Consider the following 19,088-nt stretch of genomic DNA (forward strand, 5'->3'; position numbering starts at 1 on the left):
TTTATTCTACTTGTTTTTGGAAAATGAGACGAACTCTATTGATCGTTTCTGGATTTGGAAACTTTTTGTTGTTTCTTCGATTTCGTTTTTGTTGATCTGAGTTGATGGTGGAAGCTACGTCAAATTTGACGCCGTCGCAGAGATACGCGGCAAGCGCTTTGTTTGCAATCGCGCTTAACCAAGCGCAGATCAGCCAGTCAAAGCCATTGGGAATCCCGGCCACCGGAAGTACCGGAGAGCCAATCAGCAGCGACAGTGATCCTATCTCCGATGAGGCGGATCTCTGGGTCCACGAAGTTTCCGGCCTCCTCCGTCCTGTTCTCAGGTGATCTTGAAATCATCTGGAATAGTCATGTTCATATGCGTCTCTGTGTGTGTAATGTATACATTTTGAGCTGTCTCTGTAATTTGCTTTCAGATGTCTTCAGATTGATTCATCAGCTTGGCATGGCCTTGAAGAGATAGCTGCTTCTACTCAGGCTAAGGATCACATCGGTGCGGTATGATTAATTTCTCTCCGTATTTTGAAATTTCGTTGTGAATGTTGAGGAGCTCTTCTTTATTGGATGTTACTTTTGGTTTATTGTAGTTTATCAAGTTACTCTCAGAGGATGTGAGTGATGATGATGATGATTCTAGTGAAATGGTGGAGAAAGAGACCGCCTTAGCTAAAGCTGCTGATGCTATGGATCAAAACATTCGAAGCAGCTCTCTATCTGTGGAATCTAAGATGGAGAAACATGTGGAATTCGAAAACGAATGCCGCGACAAGTATTCTGTTCCCGAGGCACAGTCTGGTGCTGAGGTTAAGGAAACGGAGAGCCACGGGGAGGGTGAAATTAGAGATGGAGGCCACAATCTTGGGATTGTTGAACATGAGAAACCTGTTGGGGAAGTAGCATTGCTTAGCCATGAGAGAAAGATAAATGTTCTTTACGAGCTACTATCTGCTTGCTTGGCAGATAAACATGAGGAGAATGAGATATGTACACGGCGTAGGAAAGGCTATGATGCGCGTCACCATGTTGCTCTGCGGTTACTTGCTACTTGGTTTGACTTTCAGTGGATTAAAATGGTCTGTTTGCTTCATTCATTCAAATTATTTTGTAAATTTTATGCTACCACATAGCATAGCAACCCTATAGTTACATGTTAGCTATCTTGTTGAGGATTTAGGATCTGATGACATTGGGATATTTAGGATTCTCTGTTTTGTGCATTTGGATTGACCTGAGAATCAATTTCTGTATTTTCTAGGAAGCAGTTGAGACAATGTCTGCATGCTCTGCCATGGCATTGCAAAAGTCAAGTGGAAATAAGGAAGAAGAGTCTTTGTCACCAAATAGTGAATGGGCTAAGTGGAAACGTGGAGGCATAGTTGGAGCGGCTGCTTTAACAGGGGGTACATTGATGGCCATCACTGGTGGTATGATGTCTTCTAACTGTTAATATCTCTTCCAACGTTTAGAAAATTAAGAGTATGTGTTTGGAAAATGCTAATTCTTAATCTGTTTTGATTACATATTATGTGAAACAGGATTGGCTGCTCCAGCAATAGCTGCAGGGTTCGGTGCATTGGCTCCAACTCTAGGCACAATAGTTCCGGTAATTGGAGCCAGTGGGTTTGCTGCAGCTGCTGAGGCTGCCGGAACTGTTGCTGGTTCTGTTGCTGTTGCAGCATCTTTTGGAGGTAAATAAAAAGTAGAATCAGTTTTAGATTCCTTTAAGAAATAAAATGAATCAAAGTGATGATAATTGTATAGTTCTTAGTCTTCTGTTTTGTTTCTACATGTGTTCATGAATAGCTGCTGGAGCTGGGCTCACTGGGACGAAGATGGCTAGGAGAACTGGTGACATTGAAGAGTTTGAATTCAAAGCTATTGGAGAAAATCATAATCAAGGAGTTAGTTTTAAATTCCTGCTGTTTCATGTTGAAATCTCTTTGCTCTGCATTGATCTCTTTGTTCTTTCTTTATTTTTCTTGTTGGTGTAATAGCGATTAGCGGTGGAGATCTTAGTTGCTGGCTTTGTTTTAAAGGAAGAAGACTTTGTAAAACCCTGGGAAGGGTTAACTAGCAACCTAGAAAGGTATTAAAATGAATTGTTCTTGTGTATATTTTTTGTGACTATATCATAAAATCCATATGTTTGCTATAATACCTTCTTAGGTACACGGTGCAATGGGAATCCGAGAATATTATTGCAGTGAGCACTGCAATTCAGGATTGGCTTACTTCAAGTAATAATATATAGTTTTATCCAATACGTGTAACCATGTAAATCTATCTTTTTGCTATTGCTCTAAGAATAGATAGTAACATTGACATGAACTTGTTGCAGGAGTTGCTATGGAGTTGATGAGACAAGGTGCAATGCGCACCGTACTAAACTCGCTTTTAGCAGCAATGGTTTGGCCGGCAACAATCCTTGTAGCTGCTGATTTTATAGATAGTAGATGGAGTATTGCTATTGACAGGTAAAATGAAAATATTTGATGAAACTGAAATGCCAAATGTGATGAAACCAGTACTGCAAGTAAGTTTATGTGCTATTATTTTCGTATTATCTTATTTCAGGTCAGACAAAGCAGGGAAGCTTCTTGCTGAAGCGCTTCGAAAAGGGTTGCAAGGAAATAGGTATAATTATTGGATAAATTCCATCATATATCTTTATGATAGAAAGTTGTGCAATTAGTATTTTACATCAGCATGTTGATTCTCTTACATTGGAAAACTTGTGAGAAATTCAGACCTGTGACTCTGGTTGGTTTTTCGCTTGGTGCACGTGTTGTCTTTAAGTGCCTCCAGACTCTGGCAGAGACTGAAAAGAATGGTATTTCTCCACTCAATATTTATCTTTGCTTTAGAATTGACAATTGATTCTTGTCTTTAACACATTTTTCACGGTAGCTGAAATTGTGGAAAGAGTTGTTCTTCTTGGAGCACCAATTTCAATCAAGAATGAGAATTGGCGAGACGTAAGAAAGGTAATAAACCTTCTTGATGAGAGTTCCCTACCATTAACAAGAGTTGGTGTCACAGTCTAGGAAACAGATCCGTCTTTTGGTGTTCTGTATCATCTTATACGAGTTTTTTTATGGGTTACCAGATGGTGGCTGGAAGATTCATTAATGTTTACGCCACAAATGACTGGACCCTCGGAGTTGCATTTCGTGCAAGGTATGTTGAATTGTGTTCTTCGATCCCCCCTTTCACCTGCAAATCCAAACTCTTTTTTCCTTATTAAATTCTGCAGTCTGTTGTCCCAAGGATTAGCTGGAATCCAACCGGTCTGTATACCGGGGATTGAAGATGTAAGTCATCTCATTTACTCTCATCTTCAATTCGTAGGAAGTGAAAATGATAGAAACAATCAGAGTAATCATCATCACATTTGTAGGTAGATGTAACGGATATGGTGGAAGGTCACTCATCTTACCTATGGAAAACTCAACAAATCCTGGAAAGACTCGAACTCGACAATTCTTACCCTGTTTTTCGAAACACTCTCTAACTAAACCCAACATTTATTACTAGGACCATATCCCATTTTCACCCAGTTTCATAGACTAGATTAACCCTCATGACTGCTGAATCAGGTAAAACGAAACATCATTGCCCTTCTTCTCTCATTTTCTCCTCATGTGCGTATATATTATACACTTCCACATTCCCACAATTGTTTACATGAAAACTTCCCTCATTTTGAAACCCTACATGTTCTAATTTTTTACCCGAAAAAACCATCGGAGAAACTATGTTGACCAAAAACAAACAAACATACTATACATGTTGACATAATAAACGAGCTTTTAGTCCCTTGTTGTCTTATTGAACTTTCAACATATTTTTGTAGTTAGTTTTACGTCGTCGCCTTTATACTTTGGCTTTTTCCTAGTTTTCTCTCTGTACGGCGATAGTAGATGATGATGTACATGTTGATAACATTGGCCCTATCTATCAATTTTTATATCACCCAAATTCACAGACGTACATGTGAAAACTAAAATTTTATACTGTTTCGCTTGCTAGAATAATAATATGCAAGAAACGTACATGTGTGATTGTGTGGTTACTGTTTTTTGAGAATTCAAAAAAAAAAAAAAAATCATCTTAAACAATCGAACTTGATTAATTCATAAGCCAACAAAATTGGAAAAAAATATTTTAGTTTATTTTAAGTGTTATAAAAAATTTGATAATTATTTTAGTTATTATATTTGAAAATAGGTAAAATAGGTTCTTAATATGTAACATGTACATTTTTGCATATTTCTAATTCGGTGTCATCCATACAAAAAACAAATGGCAAAAATCAGAATGGATAGAGAATTAATCCGCTAAAATGTAAATGTTAGGCCCAAATTCGGCCCATTACACAAAAATCTCAGAGGGTTAAATACATCACCTTCTCGACGCTAATTCCTCCACTACGTCTCTCTCTCTTGCTCTCCCTCTTCAAGTCGGCTCCTTTATTGCTACAGGTTTGTTGCTTCTTCGATTCAATTCTTCTTTCGCCTCCAATTAGGGTTTGTTTCGACCTCAAATTATGCAACTTTGGGATTATGTGATTAGAATTTAAATTTCGGTGTTTGTGAATCTAAATCTAGTTGATTAGCATTCTTATTGTTGTTCATACGTTTTAACCCAATGGTTCGTCTTTTAGATCTTCTGTTGTCATGATCTGGTTTTATGAAATAGAAAGTTTCGTTTTTGATGAATCGTTGGTGGGTTTTTCCTTACTTGATCTGATCTGATCTGATCTGATCTCTCTGCTTTATATCAGTGAAAAAGTTTCGAGCTTTAGAAACAATGGCGGCTTTCCCCAACCTCAACTCTGGCTCCGGATTGAAGAAGCTCGATGAGCATCTTCTCACTCGCAGTTACATCACTGGGTTAGAATCTGTTTTCTAAGGGCTGTCTCAATTATCTATCTTGTTTTGAAACAATAGTAGTAACCATTACTTTCTTCTGTCTCTCTATGTATGTATGTTTATAGGTACCAAGCTTCAAAGGATGATATCACTGTGTTTACAGCTCTTTCAAAGCCCCCAACTTCAGAGTTTGTCAATGTATCTCGTTGGTTCAACCACATCGATGCCCTCTTGAGGATCTCGTAAGCTCCATTGCCTTCTGTTTTTTACCAATTAAAGTTTTTGTCTAGTGTTGTTTTCTTATAACCTGTCTCTCTATTTACAGTGGTGTCTCTGCTGAAGGAAGTGGTGTCATTGTTGAAGGGTCATCACCTATCACAGAAGAGGCTGTTGCTACTCCCCCTGCAGCTGATTCTAAGGATACTGCTGCTGAAGAAGAAGATGATGATGATGTTGACCTTTTCGGGGAGGAGACCGAAGAGGAAAAGAAAGCTGCTGAAGAGAGAGCAGCTTCTGTGAAGGCATCTACAAAGAAGAAAGAATGTAAGTTTGTGTTTTTGCCTTTACACCTGTAGTTTACGATATAATGATGTCTTGGATTTCTCATCTGGTTTCTTTCTTTTCTTAATCAGCCGGAAAGTCATCAGTTTTGATGGATATCAAGCCGTGGGATGATGAGACGGACATGAAGAAGCTAGAGGAAGCTGTAAGATCCATTCAGATGGAAGGATTGTTTTGGGGAGCATCAAAGCTTGTACCCGTTGGTTACGGTATCAAGAAGTTGCACATCATGTGCACCATTGTTGATGACCTTGTATCTATCGACACCATGATCGAAGAGCAACTCACTGTTGAACCGATCAATGAATATGTCCAGAGTTGTGACATTGTTGCCTTCAACAAGATATGTAAGTTACACGAACCTTTTCTCAACTACTTAGAATGCTGAGATTGTTTTATACGATAATTTGGTGTGTAACTAACTGTTGGATATTGAATTGAATCATAATGCAGGAGGATGGAGAATAGCTTGAAGGAAGAACTGTTTATGTTGTTGTTTTCTTCTCTATATCCAGTTTTGTTACCTGTTTTTATTGTACTCTGTGGGAGGGCTTTTACCAACTCTGATTCATTTTGATATATGTGAAGACAATTCAGTTTTGTCTTAAAGTTTCCACCAAATCTCAAATACGAAAAATCATAAGTTTGATAACATCACAGAAAGTGTGAAGCAAGAATGCACGTATGTTTAAAATAAATACAAGTACGCATAATTTAGTATTGCAAAGAAGATTATGTTTACAAAAATTTCTAACAATCAGAGAATATGAGAAGGCTAGAACAAGGACCTTGGGTGTGACGCAATATTTCTGAAGTCATATCTTTTTTGTATTCTTTAGTTCCCACAAAAAAAATGGTAGGTTTCATATGGGTAATGCATGCTCATTTTGGTTGCTCACTATAATTATTGTGGTCTTGATTTGGGTTATAAAAAGGATGGGAATGGAGATGACTTTTACTTGAGAAAATTCTCGATAGAGATATTGGTGAAAATGTCAAGCTTTGTGGTGTTCTTGTTAGGTTCTGGTGCTGTGTTGTTGTTGAGTTCAAGCTCTGTCCACGGGCTGCGATATAGACCCGTGAGGAGATATTTTAATAGTAGTGATCAATCTTCCGTTTTGGGTTCCAACAAAACGTTTGAAAGTGGTGGACATAACAAAGCACGAAGAGTGCAAGAAGGTGATGTAGAAGAAGGAGGCTGCGAAATCTGCAGAGGAAGAGAAAGAGACTGTGGAGGTTGTACCGGTGGAGAAGGAAGCTGTGAAGGTTGTAATGGAGCAGGAGGAAGTTCGGGAGATGGTGGAGCAGGAGGAGGAGGAAGCGGTAGAGTAGGAAGAAGAGGAAATGGCAAAGGAGATGGGAAAGGACAAGGTGACGACGGTGGAAAAGAAGATTGCAATGACCATGAAAAGAATAAAGGAGATGATAGGAACAACGGTGATGGTGTTGGTATTGGTATTGGTATAGGTATAGGAGGTGAACCTAGCCCTGGATCCGGAGGTGGAGGAGGTGGGGGCGGCGGTGGCGGAGGTGGTGGTAGTGGACCTGGTGGTGGTGGTGGTGGAGGAGGAGGTGGTGGAGGCGGTGGTGGAGGAGTAGGAGATGGATATGGATATGGCCGTGGATGGGGTGGTGGATATGGAGGAGGAGGCGGAGGAGGATGGGGATGGGGAGGAGATAGCAACGGAGGAGTATGGGGTCCTGGAAACGGCGGTGGTTGTTGGTTTCCCGGTTGTGAATATAAAAAGTCAACGAAAGGTCAACACTGATCAACATGTTTAAAGACCGTTTTACATTTATCTATACTACGTTGGTTTTCAATATGGATTCTTTCTTTACTTATTGAGGTGCTTATAATTGGACATCCATTTAAAACAAAATGAATAGTAATAATAATACTTCCATTTTCTCTTCTTTTTTTTTGTTTTTTCTAAAAATGTTAATATTTCATTAGAAAATAAAAAAGTTAGGAATTACAAGAATGTAAAACCTATAGTTTGGTCCCATGGCAAAAAAGACTAAAAACATGGGAGCAAATATCAATTGGTCCATCGACATCAACAAAAATAGTTAAGCTTTTGGAATCAATGAAGCGATACAACAATTTTGATGAATCGCATATAATACACCTCAAAGAGAAAGATAATGCTGTTGAACGGCAAAGGTCGAATCAATGAAAACTTCCATTTTCTCTTGTTACAATATTTCTCTAATTTGAGAAAGACAAAAGTTATGAAGCATAGAATTGATGTGTGTCAGTGTGTGGAGTTGATGGTATGTTAACAAAATGTTTTGATATATCATTTATGTAGGCCGCAAAGAGGGGAGATGCTCGTAACGTTAGGTTGGAGTTGTGTTAAGTAAAGAGAAGTTGGAAAGTAGGAGGATCAAATTAATTAAAACTTGGATTTTATAAAGACGTAGATTTAGTCCTAATTACTAACAAGATTGAGATCGAGGATTCTTGTGCCTTGTCTTGGTCCTAATTACTTACATGCTATGATGTGGTTTCATTTTCAAATTCCATCTAATGTGGTGAAAACAAAATTATTACCAACAAGGTTCCATTGTGAATACAAGAACACATGAAAATATCTACAAAAGTTGGTGTACACCAACTCTCCAAGCTTTCACAAAAATAAACTCATGAATATTGAACTTTGTATTGGCCTTTTTGTATATATTGGATTTTTTTAACATAAAAATCCACCTTTTGTAATATTGTATTTTATTATCTAAAAACGATCAACTAGCAACGGAAATAAATCCACTGACCACTGCTAATATATTTTAGCGACGGATCCGAAGTTTACAGCGATAAGACCGTTATTTGGTGGCTTATAAATTGTAATAACAAATCTGACTATACCGATACATATACTATCTTAATCAGATTAAAAAGTTCAAACCTCATATACGCTTCGAACGACTCAACGGCTAAGCTAATAGAATATATAATAGATAACAAATTCTACATCCGTACAAGATTTTAAAGGGGTGGCAGTGTAGCCAATAACCATCAACCTCATTTATTGGAATTTACTGCTATAGACAATCCCTAATCATGCATAGGCACGTTACACAATTAACATAAATCACGAGTAGTCTTTTTCATATTTAATAATCTATTGGCAAAAAAAAACAAATTATCTATTTTGTTCTTTCAAAAACTATTACTATGGTTGCACAGTTGACATTCTTCTGTGCAGGAACATTTACCACAAATATTCCCAATGGACTCTTCTTATCTAATACGTTGTTTTTATTTTTTAACACCATCTTATATATGTTCATTTATCCACCTTCTTAAAATTATAAACAAATGTTTAAACAGATTCTCTCTAACATAACGATTTACCGAGTTACTTCATCTGTAAAGTATTGAGTTTTGGATAATCTTGAATCAACAAAGTTTTAATAGAGATTATTGCATACGACAAAAATAAAGAAGATATAAAAAAAATTAAGATCTTGGTGGGTTCTCGTAGAATTGTGTACTGCGCATGGACTTGTTTTCTGGACCTTGGTTATAGAGAATTCCTTTAAAGAGATGACCAGCTATGCCCACCGTCGTTTGGTATGCGTATTGGCCCTCTCCATCATCGGTACCACTCATTCTGACGCATCGGAAAAGTGCATCCGAGCTCACTTCATCTGGAAATCTTGTCTCTCCCATCTCTAACCCTAGCAAAGTTACACAAAGTTAGGGCCAAAACTTCACAACAAACATTTATCAAATCCTAACAACAAAACTATGTTCATTTTTCAAACACAATTTTTTGTTCTTTATTTTACTTAGCTTCTTACATTAATATTTAATAGTTTCATCATTTTGAAATGGAATTTCATTTTTACATTTCTTAGATTGCTTATTGCAATTTCGAAATGATATTTGATCGAAGTAAAACTGATGCATTATCATGTAAAAAGAAAGATTTATTAGGCAACAACAATGAAAAACTACTGAAACCAAACCTGATGAGTCTAAAGTAGCATGTTGATTAATGTCTCTATACTTCCCAACTCTGCCGCTACCGCCGGTTGGGTTGGAGGTTGGCGTCTGTAGCTGCTGCTGCCGCTCACGGCGTTTGGCAATGGGGATCCACGTGCTCCTCACGTGGGTGGGACAGTGGAGTCCGTTACTCTTGCAGCAAGTTCTACACCGCCCGTGCGTGCACCCTTTCTTGGCTTGGTTTCCACACTCTTGACAGCTTATCGTTAGAGATCTCGATGACGTGGTCATATCACAGACGTCGATCTGACCCGGATATAGATCGAGGCTTGGCTGCTGCCATATCTGATTGTTGTGGCTCGTACTTAGGTTATTATTGGTGTGTTTGTACCAAACCCAATTTGTGTTTTGTTGATTGTCTTCTTCGTTGTTTCTTGATGATCCTGTCCCAGCCATTTCAAAATTCGACATAGCTCCTTCTCTAACCCTAATCTTGAATTTACAATATCCATAATTTAAAAATCCTAGTTACCATCAAGTCTTGAGCTTTTGATAACTCCGGCCGCGTTGCCTATTTTCTTTTAGTGACCTTCCTCTCCGGTCATATTGTGTGCTTTCATTGCATGACTAGTTGTTGTGGTGACAAAAGCGAGAAGAGTAAGAAGAGAGAGAGAGAGCTTTAGATGTGAGCTTTGTGAATCAATAGTGAAAGCAAAATGCCTCTGGTTCTTCTGTTCGTTTGACTCTCACGAAGAACGTTTCTCCCTTTGTCTATACCTCTTCTATATTTTCTATCTTCTTCTTTATCTCTTTTTCTCTAACTCTATGTTCATCACTACTCACTAGTACTCATCTCATGGACTATAGCTTGACACGTGGACGTAATTTGACCGGAAAAATCGCTATGGGTTGTGTCCCAATGTAATATTAGGATAGCAATCGCATAATGGTTTTTAGTTAAGGTAATTTGCAATTTAATAAGATAAAGAAAAGAGACCGTATAAATTTTTGACAACTTGTAAATGATTTGATAAAACTAATAGATGGTTGATATCAGTATAATCACTATGCACATGCATGATGCAATCACTCACCGTTTTTGGTAAATGGTTGTATGTTTTTGAATTGAAAAGGGGTTCATCTCTCTTAGAAAACTTTAACTATAATTAAAAAAGTATACTTAGTAATTAATTAAGATCCCATATATATATAAATGCTATGCACAAAAATTTTAAATGTACAAGAAGCCAAAAAAAAAAAAGCATGCATGTTACTCTAATTTGTATGATATAGTATATAGAGTGGCTATGCAAGGGAACATTGCGCCACCTACGTACGTTTCTTTTTCATTATGCTCTTGTTTGTATCACTATTCTCCATTAACTTTTATTGTGGGATAAATATGAGGAAAATGAAAATATGTTCAAACATTCTTTTTTCTTTCTCTTGGGGTGATAGTTAATAATTTAGTAGAAACCATCTGCTTTACAAAATATGGACGAAAGTATTCAAAATTAGTTTTAAAATTATCTTTTGTTGTTCTGTTTTAGTATATAAGACAAAAATAAAAATTTGTGAAAATTAGTAATTTATGGAGGGATAAGGTTATGATTCTCGAGCCTACTTTATAATTTTACTCTCCTTTTTTTTTTTTTTTTTATATTCTTAAATATGGTATATTTTTGTATATTTTGTACCTAATCTGATTTTTTGTTTCTGCTAAAATTTAAAAATCGACGGATATTAGAAGATCCCTAACTAACTTAGTATTTCTTTTCTTTTTTTTTTAGCGAGAACAAATATCAAAATTGTTTTTAACAACATATTCGAATATAATCTAGTTATCTCTTTATTTAGATTTTGTATTATGGTGCTTATACATCGGAGATAATCTAAAAGATGTATGATAGTAGAATTATTAAAAGAGAAATGATTTTCACATTTCGTTAACTAAATAAATCCAGTACAATTTAAATAAAACCTAAAAAGAAAAATTAAGCAAAACCTACCAATGTTCAAAGAACGATAAACGCTTCACTAGTCTTATTATTAAAAAGAGAAATAGAGATTCTTAAAAGAAATCAAATAAACTCGATTCTAAGCAGTCTCCTCCTCCGGCAAGTAGTATCTTTTCTTCAACCAAATAGAATCTGCAATAACAGCCTCGTCTTCTTTATTCCTATGCCAAGTGTAATGTGCATGAGTCCTGTTCTTTATTTCCAAAAGGGCGTGTCCAAAACTTGCCTCCCTAAACGCCGAGTAACTTGGTTGGGGATCGGTGAAACTGCATGAAAAATAAATAATCTTAGTTAAACAATTTACAAACAAAAGCTTTAATCAAAATCACTATATATATATATATATATATATATATAAAGATTTTGTTTACCTGTTAGCGATTCCTTCTATGTTGCCTCCATCTCCAATGGTAATGTAAATCGGAGCATTTTGATCTTTCACCGGAGTACTCATTCCATCAGTGATATTGTAATGAATGTTGGATATGCGCTTTGATCGCTCGTAGGCATGAACATGACCAGCAAAGACGATATCGACTTTGTTTTCGACGAACCATGGCTCGAACGTAACTCTCATGCTCTCACCTTCCATATAGTGATAATTATTGCTGTTGTACCATGGAGCGTGAACCAGAACAATCAGCCATGAAGTCTCTGATCGGTTAACTTTCTTGAGCTCATCTTGGAGCCACGAGTTCTGCGGTGTGTACTTGTCTATAGTAATGTGTCAAAAAAGAAAAACATTAACATTGTAATATAGAGTAAAATGTAGTAGAGTGGGAGGCTTAGATCCTACCATAAGCTGAGTAAGAAGAGAGTACGATGATGTAAGTCGAGGCTCGTTTGATTGAGTACCAAAGTGGAGATGTACTTTGGGAGGCTTTGTAAGGAACGTGGTAACGATTCTTGTATGGCTTAAAGGGTTGAGTCTCGCTCTGCAAGCGGATTTGATGGTTTAATATTGAACCTAAAAATGTATGGAAATAGATATAGATTGGATCTTACTATGCTCTGGGCGTAATCTATCTCGTAGTTCCCTGCAGCCCAACTCCAAGGCTGATACGCGGCGCTTGGTTCCACAAAGCGGCCGTATGAATCCCATTTTCTTTGGTCGTGGTTGGGATGGTCATCAGCATAGGACAAATCTCCGACAAAAAGCACTGCTTGGCCTTTTGGATTCGACATGTAGTTGTACAATGTCTGGTTAGAGGCATAAGTTTGTCCAAGATCACTTTAAAAAAAAGTTAAAGTTACTAAAATTAGATTCAAAATATTTAACTCATAGTTGAATCTTGAAACTCAAAGCCTATTCACTAAAATAAGAAACACTCGTCTACGATCTTTAATTTTGAATCAAATATAGCAAATCATGTTTGTTAATACATAATAGTATATATTTGTGAAATAATAACGTTCATATTGATTTTACAAGTTTAAAAATATATGCATTTCTGGAATAAATGAGAGTAATAGAACGAAAAACATTAAAGCACTTATTGACTCGAGTCTTTAATATCTGTTAATAACATTTACAAAATCTTTGTAATTTGTTAATCGTAAAATAGTTACACTATATATTATGGTTATAATAATAAATTATATTTAACTTTCTAAATATATTTTTAAAAATCCTAAGCATGACTCTGTTGTAGGGCCGTGCCACTTCAATAAAATAATAAGAAACTTTTGCCTACGGCGGCATCTGATTTTATTTTCAATGTAGAAAAGCATAATTGTTATGGTGTTATACTGAAGTAAACAACTTACATTATGTCAGATATAATGAAACACTAACACAAATTATTACATGTCTTGGTTAGCGTAACATATTAGACAAAATCAATTATATTTTTCGTAAAAAAATTGTTGACAAAATATTTTGTGAATTTCTTTTTTTTCTTTCTAATATAATCTATAGTGTTTATAATATTAATTAGGTAAAGTTGAAACTATGAATATGTGAACAACATACCTATAATACCGAATGTGTAGGGAACATCTGGACCGACTTTTGGAGGGGTCATACTGAATAAGAAACAACAAAGATTAATTTACTTACAAACCTTGTTTAAATATATATATATATATATTACTTTATAAATAGTCAAATTAATTTATAATACCTCAAGTTTTTTTATGGTGGCGTGGTGAAGATAACCAGATGTGTAATTGAAGTATCTATAGGACGAAGTTGTCGCTATAGCATTTTTATTATCACTACCATCACTACTGGCGATCCAATATGTAACGACGTTAGAACCATCCTCATTTAATGGCATTACCCACGAAATGATCATAGCTCGACCCGCATTATCTCCTTGTGTTATGTGAACCTGAGAAAAGAGCAAAGGTAAAAGCTCATAAGTCCTAAGTGACGAAAGAAATTTACATATACATTCTTATAACACTTTTATAAAATAAATCCTAGAATTTAAAGTTATTTACGAGTACATACCATTAATATTAATTGTTTAGATATATTTTATTTAAGTAAAGATGTAAATCAAATTCTATATTCATTTAGAAATGGTCATTTAGAAATCTAACATTATTAATTAATTTCAAATAAACCATTTTGAAATTGTGGTTTGAAAAGATTGTAACAAATATATTTTGTTTCTATATTCTATATTCTAAATTCTATGTACAATGATATCAGAATGAAAACTTATACTTATTACTAGTAAAATTAATAATAAAAAAGCAAAGAAAATCAAATCGAATTATAATCTATATTTCCTTCAAGGCGATAATTGGATTTATTTTTTATGAAACTTTATGAACATTTATTATTCTTCAAACGGATGACTAAGGATTTTTCTAAAATTTGAACTTACTAAATCGACATCCTATGATTTGTTAACGAAATCGCTGACTAATATTTGTGAGAAAATATAAGAAATACACCTATTTAAATTTTTGGTTTTAAAACAAACAATGAAATGCTCTAAATATTCATCTTTTGGCAAATTAAATATCTCTAACGGCTTGACCTAAAATATTCATGATATTGAGTAGACGTTACCATTGTACTTTAATTTCGATTTTAATGTTTCTATGTAAGCACTTTCAATTATTTTTGAAAATATTCAATAGGTTAACCCAAATATTTAAGTTAAGTGTCTAGAAATATATTTATATATTATTTTTTTCAATACAAATATATCTTGATTAGCTCAAATATTTTAAAGTTTAAATATCTATAACATCTATTTGTATTTATAAATAAGATATAGATTTTAATCACACAATTAGTTCTATAAGTTATATTTTTATCTTAATAAAAAACTTATAATATTTATAAGTGACAAAAATTATCTTGAGGGAAAGACAAAAATGGTGTGGCAGGTTTGAATTGGTATTTTTCGATGTATAATGAGTAAAGCGTTAAGTTTTTTTCTACCTCCCAATGAATCATTGTAATACTAAACTACTAAATTACCATGTATTACGAGTTAGATCTAATCTATATATACATTTTGGAGTATATTTATAAAATAATTCCTGCCACTGAAATTATTGAGAGTACTTACAATCACTGATATTTAATATTTCGTTTATAAATCAAAAATTAATTATTTAGCATTCAACAAAATTTCCCCTAATGTCTCCTTTAATTATAACGTTATCGATTTAGTTAATATATAGTATGAATAGAGATTTGGATCTTCCATATATGTTTATTATATTTTTAGGAAGTTAAACAATTACTTTAAGAATCTAAACTAAATTTAGGAAACTAAATAAATCAAACAAAATGTTTTAGTTATTTTCTAAGCTAAACTATTTTACATTCTGATCTTTAGTTTTAAATCATTCATTTTCAGTTAATAAAATCTCACTTTTTCAGTTGATATTATTGTTTCAAATAATGTTAACAAAACTACCCAATTTAGCTATTAAATGACGTGAAAACAATTAGGCAAAAAATCCAAGTACATATCAATCACAATTATGATTAAACTAAAAATTATTTTTAACATTGTCTATATTAAAAAATATTAAACTGAGTTATTTTGTTTCAGTAATAATTTTTAAAAATATCATTAAGTATAGAGACAAAAATATATTAATTTTTGAATATTATTATTGAAACATTTAAACGTTATAAAACATTATTAATATTTAAACATACAAAAAATAATATTTATCATCAACCCAAAGTAATAACACTGTTTAAATCTTATTTAAATATTTTATCAGCTTCAATATTTTTTTATTACACTAATATTAAATTATCAAATTTAATACTAAATAAAATAATTGCAAAATCTAAAATTATTATATATACTAATAATTTTTTTTGCCTGTATTACCACATAATAAATCCTAAAACAAAGTAATTGTACATTAATTATTATATATATATATATAGAAGAGGTTTCTACATTCAAACAACACCAAACAACAGGTTATACAATAATATTAATTAATTATTCAAATTACAATTTGATTTTTTTTTAAACAATATAGTCTAGCAGGTTAAAATCTAGTAAATAATATGTAAAAAGTGATTTAAAAAGAGAAATTGAGAATTACTTGTTCAGGAGCGTTATAACCGGCAGGAGGAGGAAATGTTTCTAGTGACATTTCTTCAGAAGGTTCTGATACTCGGGCATGAGTACTGGTGATTCCAGCTTGACTAACGACAAAGATGCTTGAGAATGCAATCGCAGCGCAAACAAGTGCTAAGTGACTCAACTCCATTTCGTTTTTAAAATTTTTTAATAAATTTTGCTTTGTAAATGATAATTTTTATGATTGGATCAATGTGTTTTTATAGAAAACACAAAATGCTAAGTATATTCTCTTGTTGAAGATTATATTCCAAAGATAATAAGTTTAAAAAATATGTTAAGTATTATTCCTTTTTGTCGATTCTTAGTATTATTCCTATTTCTCATTTTCAAATGAAAAAAAATCAGAAAAAATCTTATTGTTTTCGAGTTTTTCTCTCAACAATTATTTTTTATAATCTTAGTAATGCTAATTAAAATATACTAGTGTTGGCCCATGCGAATCAAAACGTTTACGTCTATTTTTACGCGTTCATCTTATTTAAAAAATAGTTTTTTCATGTTGTAACTTAATGATCGGCACAACAAACAAAAAATATAAAACAAAAATACAGAACTATTAGTTCATCAAAATAGATACCGGCCTGGTAATCCTGGATACTTATTTCATCCACTTAAAACTCTGTAATTAGATTTTCACATCTTTTATATTATAAAGCATAAATCTCTTATCCAATAAAAACATGCCATATAATTTTATTTTATTTTAATTTAATTTTCAAATAACTAATTCAACAAAAATTTGAGATCGTATTAAACAGAAAAAGGAAAAAACAAAACTAATTATTAACCAAAAATTATGGGTTCGTAATGTAGAGAAAGTTTTTAAAAAAAAAAAAAATCAAGTCGATTCAATCTGTAAAGAAAAAGTTTTTAAAAACCTATATTCCTTAATTTGCTCCTACTAACCTCTCCACTATCAAAACTAAAATCAGGGCATGATTTATTAACCGAATTTTATCCCCTATTTAACTCTAATTAATTCAACTTCTTCTCTATTTGATTTTTCTTTCTATTATCTTTCATTTTTTCTCTCTTGTAGATGCTATAGAAATGTTCATGGAAATTCTATTCAGGTTAATGCTTAGTTTTTTTTTATTCATTCATTTGTTCTTTAACTCATATTAATTGTGATTTTGTTATACTCATGCTTTTTAAATTACAAATTATTTGTAGTTTGAACCATATTGTAATTTTTGTTGTTGATTAACAAATACAAATATTTGCATTTTCTGTTAATTATTTGTTGCACAAAATATGCAATCTGTTGTTAATAATTTGTTAGTTTAAAACTATTTTTTCTTAGTTAACTCCATAAATTTTAAATATTATCTGAAAAGTAAAAACAGAAAAATAACCAGGATTTTTAGATAGTATACGGATCCCCTTTTATTTTCCAACCCCTTTAGTTATGATTGGATCTCTACGGCTCTCTATCTACCTCAATTTTTGGATGCAAAAAATTTATATCTCAGTTAAAATTATAGATCTAAATGTTTTAATAATCTGTTATAAATTACATTGCAATTAGTTTCAATTTTTTGTTTCGTACGTAGTACGGAGTAGAATACTAGTTTCCTTATAATTCTCAAGATCGGGAAGAATATGTACCATCAATATTCATTTATTGAATACAGCCGTAAATGCCATTCATTATTTTCAACATCGATGATTTCCTGAAAATAAAGAGAGGAAGGAATTTTGTTTTGGATTCGGCCACAAAATTCGTGGAGGATCGTAAATAGCCCGAGAGATTATTAGCGAAGGGGTTGATCAATAAGGTTTGGTGCTATAAAATGCCCGTCAAGTTGCTGGTATCATTCAAGTACAAAAACACAACAGTTCGTCTTTTACGCCTTTACTGATTTTTGGATTATAAATAATAGCCTAGAAAGCCAAAGAACAAAGAAATGTAGCAAGAATCTTGGAGTTCTACAAAATTAGTTTAGAACTCTTTCTAGGCTAGCTGATTTCTTTGGCAGAGATTGCCAATGTAATTTTATACCTAGCTATAAAGTAATACTTTTAGAAGTCCTAATTTAAGAACATGTCTCCATTTGATTAGCTAAGCCAATCTTTGGAATCTTGTGAATACATAATCTCATGTTCGAAAGCCTAGACAACAAACCCTGAAATTGTAACACTTCATCCCGGTAAGGGAGACAAATTCATAAAACATTTATTGTAGAGGAGGGAAAAACAAGGACAATGACACACTAAGCAAACACTCGCTTAGAAACATACTCCGTTATCTCGTTCTTATTTCTGGCTTATCCTGAGATGCACTCACCCTTACTCTAGTCTAATTAATGGTCAATAGAGTTTTCATTGGGCGTTTAACAAACGTAATTATAGAAATAACTTTTTAAGTATATAGAGTTTTAATCATTTTTTAAACTCACAACTTCAAATTTTTGACATAAGAAAATACAGACTCAAACAAAATAAGAAAAAACCCAGAAACATAAATTTTTGCCCTAGTATAATTTCTTATATTTTTGCGCTAGTTCTTATATTTCTTCTATTCAGTTTTCATGACAATTTTGCGCAAATCTAATTAATGGCCTATAGAGTTTTCATTGGGTCTTTAACAAACGTAATTATAGAAATAACCTTTTAAATATATAGAGATTTAATCACTTTTGAACTCGCAAATTCAAATTCTTCACATCAGGAAACACATAGACTCATACAAAACTAGAAAAAAAAACACAAAACAAATGTTTGCGCTAGTCTAATTTCTTATATTTTTGCGCTAGTCCTTATAGTTTTTCTATACTGTTTTATGACCATTTTGCGCTAGTCTAATTAATGGCCTATAGAGTTTTCATTGGGCATTTAACAAACGTAAATATAGAAGTAACTTTTTAAGTATTTAGAGTTTTAATCATTTTTGAACTTGCAAATTCAAATTCTTGACATAAGGAAATACAGATTCATACAAAATATGAAAAAAAAAAAAAAAAAACATAAAAATGTGTGTGCTAGTCTAATTTCTTATATTTTTGCGCTAGTCTTTATATTTATTCTATTCAGATTTCATGACTATTTTCCGCTAGTCTAATTAATGGCATATAGAGTTTTCATTGGATTTTTAACAAACGTAA

At 33.2% G+C, this 19,088-nt stretch overlaps 4 protein-coding genes and 1 pseudogene across 9 annotated transcripts; 3 read left to right on the forward strand and 2 right to left on the reverse strand.

The window, feature by feature from the left end:
* The first annotated feature begins 3 nt into the window (after positions 1 to 3).
* On the forward strand, positions 4 to 3,977 carry AT2G18100 (transmembrane/coiled-coil protein (DUF726)). 4 transcript variants are annotated; one of them, NM_127366.4, is made up of 15 exons: positions 4 to 325; positions 419 to 500; positions 590 to 1,075; positions 1,258 to 1,426; positions 1,538 to 1,690; positions 1,806 to 1,903; positions 1,997 to 2,088; positions 2,169 to 2,239; positions 2,341 to 2,476; positions 2,577 to 2,636; positions 2,750 to 2,832; positions 2,910 to 2,986; positions 3,109 to 3,179; positions 3,256 to 3,313; positions 3,400 to 3,977. In NM_127366.4, the coding sequence occupies exons 1-15, from the start codon at positions 105 to 107 to the stop codon at positions 3,511 to 3,513; spliced, it is 1,971 nt and encodes a 656-aa protein (NP_179401.2). In that variant the 5' UTR covers positions 4 to 104; the 3' UTR covers positions 3,514 to 3,977. The 4 variants fall into 4 exon arrangements, with proteins under 4 accessions (NP_179401.2, NP_001323554.1, NP_001323553.1 ...); NM_001335582.1 differs by having other exon boundaries at positions 3,270 to 3,313; positions 3,400 to 3,974; NM_001335584.1 differs by lacking the exon at positions 4 to 325 and having other exon boundaries at positions 387 to 500; positions 3,400 to 3,818.
* Positions 3,978 to 4,376: 399 nt separating this feature from the next.
* AT2G18110 (Translation elongation factor EF1B/ribosomal protein S6 family protein) lies at positions 4,377 to 6,186 on the forward strand. The gene is made up of 6 exons (NM_127367.3): positions 4,377 to 4,483; positions 4,786 to 4,894; positions 4,999 to 5,115; positions 5,199 to 5,416; positions 5,506 to 5,781; positions 5,888 to 6,186. Coding segments are annotated over exons 2-6 (696 nt in total). The 5' UTR covers positions 4,377 to 4,483; positions 4,786 to 4,811; the 3' UTR covers positions 5,890 to 6,186.
* A 126-nt stretch (positions 6,187 to 6,312) lies between these two features.
* AT2G18115 lies at positions 6,313 to 7,203 on the forward strand (annotated as a pseudogene). The gene has a single exon.
* Positions 7,204 to 8,719: 1,516 nt separating this feature from the next.
* On the reverse strand, positions 8,720 to 10,248 carry SRS4 (SHI-related sequence 4). Of its 2 annotated transcripts, none has more exons than NM_127369.3 (2): positions 9,410 to 10,248; positions 8,720 to 9,118 (listed from the first exon to the last, which is right to left on the reverse strand). In NM_127369.3, exons 1-2 carry the CDS (start codon positions 9,855 to 9,857, stop codon positions 8,898 to 8,900), a joined length of 669 nt encoding a protein of 222 aa, NP_179404.1. In that variant the 5' UTR covers positions 9,858 to 10,248; the 3' UTR covers positions 8,720 to 8,897. The 2 variants fall into 2 exon arrangements, with proteins under 2 accessions (NP_179404.1, NP_001323479.1); NM_001335585.1 differs by having other exon boundaries at positions 8,787 to 9,112; positions 9,410 to 10,189.
* A 1,235-nt stretch (positions 10,249 to 11,483) lies between these two features.
* On the reverse strand, positions 11,484 to 16,111 carry PAP11 (purple acid phosphatase 11; the record flags this gene model as incomplete). Its single annotated transcript, NM_127370.1, has 7 exons — positions 11,484 to 11,670; positions 11,776 to 12,118; positions 12,201 to 12,339; positions 12,410 to 12,635; positions 13,377 to 13,429; positions 13,528 to 13,737; positions 15,944 to 16,111. The coding sequence occupies 7 exons, from the start codon at positions 16,109 to 16,111 to the stop codon at positions 11,484 to 11,486; spliced, it is 1,326 nt and encodes a 441-aa protein (NP_179405.1).
* Between the last annotated feature and the right edge of the window lie 2,977 nt (positions 16,112 to 19,088).

Source organism: Arabidopsis thaliana, chromosome 2 (assembly GCF_000001735.4).
Source record: "Arabidopsis thaliana chromosome 2, partial sequence".
Lineage (NCBI taxonomy): Eukaryota > Viridiplantae > Streptophyta > Magnoliopsida > Brassicales > Brassicaceae > Arabidopsis > Arabidopsis thaliana.

Bases quoted from the DNA above. Each gene is read 5' to 3' on its own strand.
- AT2G18100 (NM_127366.4), top strand. From the start codon at position 105: ATGGTGGAAGCTACGTCAAATTTGACGCCGTCGCAGAGATACGCGGCA. The intron at 1,691-1,805 runs GTAAATAAAAAG...GTTCATGAATAG, and splicing joins TGTTGCAGCATCTTTTGGAG to CTGCTGGAGCTGGGCTCACT. The intron at 2,987-3,108 runs GTAATAAACCTT...ATGGGTTACCAG, and splicing joins ATTGGCGAGACGTAAGAAAG to ATGGTGGCTGGAAGATTCAT.
- AT2G18110 (NM_127367.3), top strand. From the start codon at position 4,812: ATGGCGGCTTTCCCCAACCTCAACTCTGGCTCCGGATTGAAGAAGCTC. The intron at 5,116-5,198 runs GTAAGCTCCATT...CTCTATTTACAG, and splicing joins GATGCCCTCTTGAGGATCTC to TGGTGTCTCTGCTGAAGGAA. The intron at 5,417-5,505 runs GTAAGTTTGTGT...TTTCTTAATCAG, and splicing joins ATCTACAAAGAAGAAAGAAT to CCGGAAAGTCATCAGTTTTG.
- SRS4 (NM_127369.3), bottom strand. From the start codon at position 9,857: ATGTCGAATTTTGAAATGGCTGGGACAGGATCATCAAGAAACAACGAA. The intron at 9,119-9,409 runs GTTTGGTTTCAG...TAACTTTGCTAG, and splicing joins TGCTACTTTAGACTCATCAG to GGTTAGAGATGGGAGAGACA.